The sequence below is a fragment of the Zosterops lateralis genome (assembly GCF_965231275.1).
Source record: "Zosterops lateralis genome assembly, chromosome: 13".
Lineage (NCBI taxonomy): Eukaryota > Metazoa > Chordata > Aves > Passeriformes > Zosteropidae > Zosterops > Zosterops lateralis.
In genome coordinates this window covers 10,447,438-10,457,250 of record NC_139773.1, presented here as the reverse complement: position 1 = coordinate 10,457,250, position 9,813 = coordinate 10,447,438, and the positions used below count along the sequence as shown (strand labels likewise).

The 9,813-nt window shown below is 41.7% G+C and overlaps 1 protein-coding gene across 4 annotated transcripts; it reads right to left on the bottom strand.

Annotated features, from left to right (window-relative positions):
- Window positions 1-886: 886 nt before the first annotated feature.
- Window positions 887-7,064, bottom strand: LOC310914766 (CDC42 small effector protein 2-B-like). Of its 4 annotated transcripts, XR_014591101.1 has the most exons (5): window positions 6,873-7,064; window positions 5,201-5,414; window positions 4,669-4,770; window positions 3,931-4,121; window positions 887-1,319 (listed from the first exon to the last, which is right to left on the bottom strand). XR_014591101.1 is itself a non-coding variant. In XM_083871154.1 (4 exons), the coding sequence occupies exons 2-4, from the start codon at window positions 5,252-5,254 to the stop codon at window positions 4,047-4,049; spliced, it is 231 nt and encodes a 76-aa protein (XP_083727280.1). In that variant the 5' UTR covers window positions 5,255-5,414; window positions 6,837-7,064; the 3' UTR covers window positions 1,408-4,046. The 4 variants fall into 4 exon arrangements, 3 of the variants coding, with proteins under 3 accessions (XP_083727280.1, XP_083727278.1, XP_083727279.1); XM_083871154.1 differs by lacking the exon at window positions 887-1,319 and having other exon boundaries at window positions 1,408-4,121; window positions 6,837-7,064; XM_083871152.1 differs by lacking the exon at window positions 887-1,319 and having other exon boundaries at window positions 1,408-4,121.
- Between the last annotated feature and the right edge of the window lie 2,749 nt (window positions 7,065-9,813).

Sequence of the window (9,813 nt, the reverse complement as noted above, 5' to 3'; positions counted from 1 at the left end):
ACATTGCCTCTCCGTGGCTAAATCTCCCCCACTTCATACCTCGTTTTTTCTGTAGTTCCTGATCAGCCTGTTAGCTCTTCACCACCTTCCCTGCAGCAGGAAGAGCTGGGCCATAACAAGGGGACTTGATGCTTTCACATAGCAAAGTACAAAACTGGATCAGAGCTCTGTGTGATGAAAAGTTTAAGTAACTCCACAGCTTAAGACTCTGTTGAGGAAACAACTGTCCAAAAGGCCAGTTCTTAGAGAGGACCTATTCTGTATGAGAAACCTTTTACATTTACACTCTAACCACATGAATATTAGCAGGAAAATTACTGGTGTAAAATTCTTAGGCCTTCTGTGTCAGACAAATCACTGTGTATGAGGGAAGGGCAGTTTATCTGGAGAAGTCCAACCACTTACAGCATCTCTTTAGGCACTCAGGACTTCACTTTTTTAGGTAAGCAGTTAAAATTTTGAATTTCAAGCATTAACCACAAAGTATCTGGAAGCCTTACAGGAACTCACTCACCGGAGAGTATCTTAGCACCACTGAAAAACAGCAGTGTTTTCTTCTTGTAGTTCCACAGCAATTATTAAAGGCAGACAAGATTGTTCTTATCTTCAACTCCTGGCTTTTCAGGGCCGTGTCACAGTGCTGACAGCAAAGTAAATCCAGACATGGTCAGAAGCAGCCATTTAATCATCTTTCACTGACAGATTGGAGTTTCTTTTTCCAGTGATACCATATTTAGTAACATATAATGAATTTCATGGACATGGAACTTAACACTGTTGAATTGTGCTTATTCTTGCTGGCATAGTGAGATTAAGGATATTTATTAATCTCTGGACATTTTTGGTCTATACAAAGTGGAAGCTACAACAGCACCTGGTAGTCCAATGTGGCAAGAGCATACGAAGGAATAGTACCACGTTATTATATCACAGGCTAACTTGGAGCATAGCATTGGCACCCTGTAATTGATATAAAGCTGTTCTGCAGGAGATAAAAAAGCATATTAGGTTGTGAAAAAGACAAATACATTTTCTATATACTGACCACAGGTGTATGCAGTATTATGGGACAGTCAGTAAAGCCTTGCAGGAACACCAAGGGATAAGATAGCCAGAATTGAAAATACCTCCCCATCCCAGATTTTTTTCCCCAAGGAAGCAAACACTGCTAAGACTCTCCCAGACTACATAAAAATCAGTTGATCCTGCTCTGCTTGCAAGTTACTTTACTTATGAATAAAAAAAAGAAACCATAAAATGGCATCAAGTCAGCAGAGCTGTAATGTTTCTTGATTGTCTTGATGTAAGGTCTTCACAGCCTACAATGTAGATTAAAAAGTTTGATCAATTGGTATTATTTCTGTATTTTATTTTAGTCAAGCTCAAAAAAAAAAAAAAAAAAAAACAAACCACCAAACCCCACAATGGAGTAACAGCTTGCACAGAACAGAGAAGACTTGATGTAAAACTGTGCTCTCTAGTGGAGAAATTTCATTCTGTGCAATAAAAGTTGAAGCCATGTTGATCCATCCACTTAACCAACAGGTTTTCAGTGCAGAGAAAATATCAATATTTTCCACAATATGAAAAGAGTGCAAGTGCCCAGTTCAACATATTTATTATAACTAAGATAGGCTCATGAGTTACATGACAGGTTACAGGTACATAAGGTTTCTAAATATAGAACAAAAAATACCTAAGCCCTAAGATGTGTTTATGTTTGTTAGATTTTTAAAAGTAATGACACTTTCAATGTAATAGCAAAACATTTCTTTTTAATGATGTTGCACTTAGTTATGGTCCTACATAATGCTATATACTCTGATGAAAATAGGTTAGTTTCACACCAGATAGTGATACTTGCTTTACATGATCAAAATTAGGATTTTTCTCTAAATAACTGTTTAGTAACAAATTTTCTGTTCATTTATTTTTAGAGGGAAGAACTGAAATATTCATCAGCTCCTTTATTTCTAGTTACACCACTGATTTTAAATCTACTGAATGGGTCTTCAAGAAACCTTAACTTTTGTTCAATGTGTTTTCTTACAGTTAAAAAAACACAGCCCATTTTCTTAATGACAAGTGCCTTATCACCATTTTTTCTGGGCAGGTATAGATGACTGAATGCATTCACTCCCTATAATAGCAGATGAATTAGAATCTATTCTTTCAAACAACTTGGCCACTTTTTTCCTCAACACTATACAGGATTTAGCTTCTTTAAACTCTGTATCTTAACTAGTCTGTTAGAGTATATCTCAAGTTAGAAGACAGAAATGTAAGAGACTTGCAAAAGCTAAATGTACAGTTAATTTTAAAATATATTAAAATTTGGTGTGCATTCTAATTCAAGAGTAAGGATCCAGCAAGAAATGGATATTAGATTTCTCTTATGTGGTTACAGAATGTTATGATCAGCTGTTGACTGTTACAGAAAGCAATACTCCTCTTCCTTTTTGGACTTAAATGATAAAATATGGGGGAGGGTAAAAGCTGTTTTTTTGAACATATACAGAAACACAAAGCTACTATTCATATTTTAAGTTCCCTGGTATACTCAGAAAACACAGCCCAACAATTCAGCAAAGCCAGCAGCCTAGATTTAAGTATCACAACTACAAACAGAATCATACAATTTAAAAGATTTGCCAGCTATAACTTTTTTTTAATGGAAAAAAGTTCATAACTGATCTTCTGCCTAGAGCAAGGACAGCTTGCTGACTTCCAGCATAACTTGTGCTGATATGGCAGCAATCTGAAACTTGTAAATTAGTTAATCCCATGAGAGCAAGCAGATTTCCTGTTTCTACAGTGGTAGTCATACAGAATTTTGAGCTCGGGAACAATTGTCAGTGATTGGGTATGAGAATAACTTAGTTCTGCTTCAGCAGTTTTGTCATACCACTTAATAGAAAGATGAATAAGAACTAAGTAATACACTGTAGTTTGAGTATGTCTAAATATTTATGGATATTTATTTAAATATTTATGAAGTGCTGGAACTCTGCAAAATGCTGTTTCCATTTAATACTCTCCTGCAACTTTTCACAATATTCTTTAAATGTGTGTCCTTCACATGGCCATATCACTTACACCACATGCAAGAAAAGATTAATTTCATATAAAACAGACAGTCTTGAAATTAAGGAGCCAGAAAGACAAGCAAGATACCCCTTGAAGTCCTGTGTGGTTACTGTTACAGAGAGGTAACAAAGAGAGGGATCTTAGATATGTTTAGTTTAAAATTCAACAATAGTCATGCAAAACTAACACACAGTTGTGAGCATATTGTAGCACCACTGGAAGTTAAATGCTGTGTTGCAGTAATAGCTGCCAGTCACAGCAATGTGTGTGCATGGATGGGAGGCAGCTCAGTCACTGGGGAACACATCTCTTGTTCTAAGTCTCATTTGAGAGTCAGAATGTTGGCAAAGCTCAATTTTTAGATACAAAAGTGTTATCTTGGCAAGGCAGAAGTTTCACCGTGTTTTGCAGACTCAGCTAACTACCCTACATTGGAGTTCTTTCACTATCAAAAGGCATTAAAAAATACCAAAGATTTATGCATTAGGTTGTAAAGCATCTAAAAAACAGGTCCAAAGTTATCTGACAGGTACAAGGTCGTACTTAGCAACTCAGTTTAGCCCATGTAAGAAGTGAAATCATGTGATACCTTCCAATTAAATCTCCTCTGCATTTCCTGAGATGAGAAAAAGACAGATGCCAAAATCCCAGACAATTCATACTGACTTCCAATCCCATCTTATATGACAGTTTTGAGAGGCTTTTGGGACAGAGCTAGGAAGGCATCCACAGTGATAAATTACAGTTGCTACTACAACACTACCATGACAGACCATTTTAAGGATAATTTACAATAATTCCTTTAGAAGATATTGTGCAAAGAACACCAAAGCTTGTACTGACCTATTTTTAATTCAGGTACTCTCCCTACTCCATGATAACAATGTTTTAGAGAATATTAAAGCACAGTCCAGGGGGTCATCCTAAGACAGAGCAGATTTCAGCCTTCTCTCAGTTTCCTATATTTCAACAGTTGCAGAAGTGCCATTTGTGTAGCCACCTTTAGACTTCATGTGGTCCTGAATCGACACAGCCTAAGAAAAAAAGCTTATTAGAATACACATCTTATAAATTCTGGTTATCAGAGCAGTTATTAAAGGCATCAATTTGAAAAAGCAGGTGGACCATATGTTTATAGTGCTGAGTCCCAACTGTAGTAGGGAGGAATAACTAAATCCAGGACTATTAAACACTATTTTAAGTCAGTGCTTGAGATGCATTTTTCCTGTACAAAATCCACTTATTCTTACATCCCTCACCATGGCACATCTTTGACTTCGAGGTGATTTGGTTCTAGTATCAAGTGCATCCACAGAATCTGTATCTAAAAGTTTCTCATCATGTGTAAAGACTGAGGAAATGAGCACTTCCTGCTCAGTGTATCTCCCACAGTATCTCATGTTTACAAACCAAAAGACAGTTCTGTTCTGATGCTACTATATTGATTAAAAAAAAAAAAAAAAAAAACAAAAAAACCCTCAAGATTTTTCTCTCTCTTACAACTATCCAGTATTTTGTTAGCTACCTGCTCTACAGGTTACTGAGAGGAGATCTGTGCTGTCTCCAGAGGTGCACACTTACTGAGGAATAGTCACTGCTCATCTCCCTGGCCCCGACATGCGCGGTGTGTACAAAGTTCATTGGCTCTCCAATCATATTCCGGTCCAGTCTCCGACGCCTCTTCTGTGAGGAAAAAAACATATCTAAGGTCTCTATTCAGAAAACATCATCACCTTTCAGCCAGAATCAAGTAGCCAAGATAAAAATAGATAGCCAGGACTGACCCCCAATGACACCTCATGGCAAGCAGGCTGGAGTTTCAGATTGTTCCCAGTAAGACACAGTGAAAGTCATTTTAATTACTGCTAATTGAGTTCTAGCAAAAGCTTTCTTTACTGTTGGAAAGTCAGGGCCTGGGAACTGCAAACAGTCATGCTGTCTAAGTTTCTGGCAAAGAACACACAGTTCAAACATAGCTTAACAGGACTGGTTTTAGCTTTTGCATTACTTTGCCCAAACTAATCAAAACAACAGGATGATGAAAGTGTCTTCCACATAACTGGACAACAAAATTTCAAATCCAATAAAGGGTGGCAGTTGTGCATCTACCTACCGGTGGGGGCTGTTCACCATTGCACCAATTAAAACAAACCAGGAACTCAGTCATTATATTTTTCAGTAGGCAATAAGGAAGGTCTTGTTAAATGTGATTCTCTGGGAGTTCGAGCAGTACAAGGACCAAGATGCAGTTCCTAGATTGAGCTTAGAAGGGAGTTGCTTGTGCAGGTTCACTGGTAGAGATCACAGAATGCATCTGATAAGTAGACCTGCAAAGAGATTAATATTTATATTAAAATACATCAAAGCTTTGTAACAGTTATTGAGGAATAGGCACTTCCTAAGACTAAATCAAGACTGTTATATTCTTAAAGATACCTGTGGAGGAGAGAAGCATCAATTTAAAATTATGTAAGAATGTAAGTTCATGTAAGAAATCAGGGTTAAGAGCTCTGCATATTTATTCACAGAGAGTATTGGAAGCTCTTTATAGAAATGTAATAAAAACAATCCTAGAATTAAGTCAAGTCTTGTTTAACAGTCTGTGATCTGGTTATAAACAAAGCTAACCAATATTTATGAATTATTTACTGTTTTGTAAGAAACCAGTTTTGAACAGATCGACCTGTTAACATTTACAAACTGAGTCCTTACACATGATACAGTTACTCTACTTAGACAGCAAAGAGCTCAAAGCAAAGAGCCTTCTACAAGTGCAAATAGCCCTTAAAAGAGAAAAGAAGAGCCTTGCATACCAGCAAGAGAAAATATTCATCAGAGCCTAAAGCTTCCCAGAATGTATAAAAATATTAACAAGCAATCCTGAATTGGAGACACAACCAGGAAACTCACTGACTCTAAGTACAGTGAAGCCAGGAGACAGCTCGACTTTTAGTAGTTACTGACTTTTTATTATTATTATTTAATGTATCTTCCTTCAAGGCAAACCTTAGGTTATAAAGTAGCATTTGATCAACTTTTTCATACCCCCAATCATTAAAACAATATCACAGCATGTTCATTTAAAGAAAGTTTTTTAAAATATTTTTTAAGCTTACAGCTTAACAGAAGTTTAACAGTATAGTTTCATCAACTCAGTCTTCCTGAACCCCCACTGAAGATTTCATAACCAACCTGCATAAGCTTCCCCCTTCATAGACATTTCTTGGGTAGCCCCACAATTATGTAATTAGCACATTTATTTCTTTCACCTTTGTGGTTTTCTAACATTTCATCATGTCTCACTTCAAGCAGATTTCTTAAATTTCTGCGATTTACCTTTCAAAGCATTTTTTATGTCTGCCCCTTTGCTTTAAGTAGTCTATATGATACATTTCTGCAGAGTGTCTCGTATTATTCCAGTTTGTCCTAGGTGGTTTTAACACAACTCGTTATCTGCCTCAGTTATCATTTTTCACCTCATGCCCTCTCCATGCTGTTTATCACCACCGGAAGGGACAGTGGTCCACACCACCATAAAAACATGCAGAAGTCAAAGCTTTTTCCAGAACTACATACTAGTCGCAGATTTTTTTAGGTTTGTTGCACGTTAATGAGACCACATCAAAGCTAAGATTTTTTCTTAAGTGTGTCACCGCCCAGAGATCACCTATTTGGAGAGCAGAGTGGCTGACAGGACACCGTGCCCATCCCAGAGCGAGAGCAGAACGCCCACCGTCCTCCTGCCGTACCCCGTGTCCGCCTCCCTCCGCGGGCTCCGCGCCTACCTCGGTGCTGCTGCTGCTGCTCCCGGAGAGTCCCGACACCGTGCTGTGTCCTCATTCGAGCGCTGGCACACACCCAGCCCCCGTCTTGGCAGCTCCAGCACATGTACAGTTCATATTGCCGGGTTATAATTAGTCCTGTTGGCTAAGCGAGAACGCTCGGCTGCGCTCCCGTGCCCCGCGGCGGCTCCTCCGCGCCGGGAGCTGCGGCACAAGGCTCTGTGCACTTCACGCGGCCCTACAGGTGTCAGAAACGCAGAGGGGAGACCAAAAATAGAGCCCTGGTTTGGCGTCAGATTTGTGCAGCCGTGCAGTTTTCTCAGCGCTCCCCATGCAGCCTGTGGCTCACTTCCACCCCTGCGGCAGCTCTGCAGGTGTCCTGCTGGCACACGGCGTGCTGAACGCCTTCCTGTTGTCTTTTACATCAGAGCGCTTCTTTTCCTCTGCGTGACTCAGAGAATCATCCCCCAGGACAGGGATGTTTGTGCCAGGGCGTGGGACACCACCTTGCTCCCAGAGACTCAAGGTTTCCACACCAACTAGGAGAATTTTAAAAACATCTTCATGTTTTCGGGCTCACCCTGGACGAGTAAAAGCCAACAAGAATCCCCGAAGCAAGGAGAAAACAACATTTTGTCACAGTTGGCACGCAGGCCAGGACGGGACAATATCCTGTTGTTCTTTCTCTCTGTTTTTCACCATGGCAGCAGTATCATCGAGGCCAGGAGACAAAGGGCCTGGGAATGGCTAGCACGCGCAGACACGGGTGCTGGATGTGCTGGCAGGATGCACAGCCCTTAAAGTGCCCCTTAAAGAGCTTTGGGAACGTTGAGATAAACTTCCCCGAGTGTAACAATCAATTTCTCCTATCACTGCTGTGTATTCATAATCTTCTCGTATTTTACTTGCAAAATATCAATGGAAAATGTTGGCCTGAATCAAACGGAAAGAACCAAAAATTTGAATGTCTGCATAGAGAAGGGAAACACACGGTAATGTTGATAAATAGCATCAGTAAATATATTTATTCTTCCCAACTGGCCTTTAGATTCAAGGTCAGATCATGCAAAACCCTTGCCATGAGCTGTTAGTGCAGGACATTGAGGGTACAGATAGTGTATGTTGGCACAGGCTGCCATCCCTCTGCCCCAATTTAGTGTTAAACTGGGATTACTGCTGGGCCCTCTTGTTGTCACTGTCATTCCAGCTCTGTCAATACCGAGTTCACGCAAGGAGCAGTGTATTTCAGCCTAAATGCCTTTCTAAAAACCACCATGCTTCTGATTTGTTCATTATCCCTCCTTTGGTCATTTGACATCAATGTCGTGTTAAAATCCTCAAACAGTTGTGTGTTTACATATTTGAATGACCAGGTGTGGCAAAAGGCAGCAAAACTTGTATTAGTTTTGAGCATGAAACTTGGAGAAGGCATCCTGCTTGGGAAAAAGGTGAAGAGTACAAAACAATTATTAAGGCTTTGGAAGAACCTTGAGGCCAAACAGATAAAATCTGCTGCAGAGTGAGTTCAGCTGCTTGCAAGTAGCATCTTGATTTTACCAGTGTATGTACAGATTATAGGGATGCTTCCTCAAATGATATAATAATTATGTGTATCATAAATGTATGTATTGGTCTACCCTCCTGGAGCTTTGCAGAAAGCTGAGAATAAGGTTTTACCTGAGCCCTTCAATTATCTCGGTGTGTAGGATTTTTAACCTAAGAAATTGGGGTGTACTCTATGAGGATATCCTTCTTTCCAAAGCTAAGTAGACAAACATATTTAAAAAATAACTCTTCAAAACCAAACCTACCAGTCAAAAAAAAAAAACAAAAAAAAAAACAAACAAAAAAAAACAACTCGCCACACATTAAAAACCTCCAAACCACAGACATCTCCTCTGTTTCAAAGTGAAAATGAGCTAGATTACCCTGATCTTGAAAATAAAAATTTATTTTCAATTAAGAGTCCATTCCTCTTTAAATAAGAAGAAAAGGCAAGCGACTAAACTATGTGTTCTGCTTGGAAGTTAAAAACAACTGCAAAAGAAGTCGAATAAGGTTTGCTTGCAGTCTTCCCAGGAAAAAACAGTAAAAAATCATGAAAAGCAAGCAAATAGTTGGCAACGCACCCACCACTGATAATGTAAACATGTTGAACGGATTAAGTGGCTTGTAAACTATGAAATTTAATGTTACTAAAAAAAAGCCATGATCATAAATGTCTCTTCTTTACAGAAGGGAAAAAGCCTTAACAAGAAAAGTTAGAGTTCCCCAGGCCCAGCCGAGGAGCAAACATGATGGCCGAGGAAAAGCATATGAGGGAAGCGGGAAAAGCAGGGATTGCCTCCGTTCAGAGCAGGCTACAGAGGAGAATCCCCCGGCGCAGATTTCCCGGCCAGTTTTCCCGGGCGCCCCGAGGCCCGGCCCGGCCCGAGGACAGGCCGTGACCTTGACCGGCCGATGCTCCGGGCGCTGCGCCCGGGACACCGGCAGGGGGCGCCCCGCGCACCGCCCGCGGCCTTCCCACCCGCCGCTCCCTCGGGAGCCTCGCGCGCCCTCACGGGCAGCCACGGCCGGTCCCGGCCCCGGCGTAGCTCCTCACTGCAGAGCCGGGCTAGGGTCCGGAGCGGGGCCCAGCCGAGCCGCCGGCAGGACCGAGCACCCGGCACTGCCGCAGCTCCGCCCTCACGGGAGGGGAACGCGCGGCCCTGCGCTGCGCCACCAGAGCCAGCAGGGGGCGCCGCAGCCCCACCGCCGCCCCCGCCCTTCCCCGGCGCGGAGACCGTCGACCGCCCCCTAGCGGCCGGGCGTGAGCAAGCGCGCCCCAGCCAATCGCCGCGAGCCGTTCGCGTCAGGCCGCTTCCTATTGGCTGCGCGGCGGAGGCGGCCGCCCACAGGGCGCGGCGGAGGGCGAGGGGAAGGCGCGCGCGCGCGGGCACCGCCC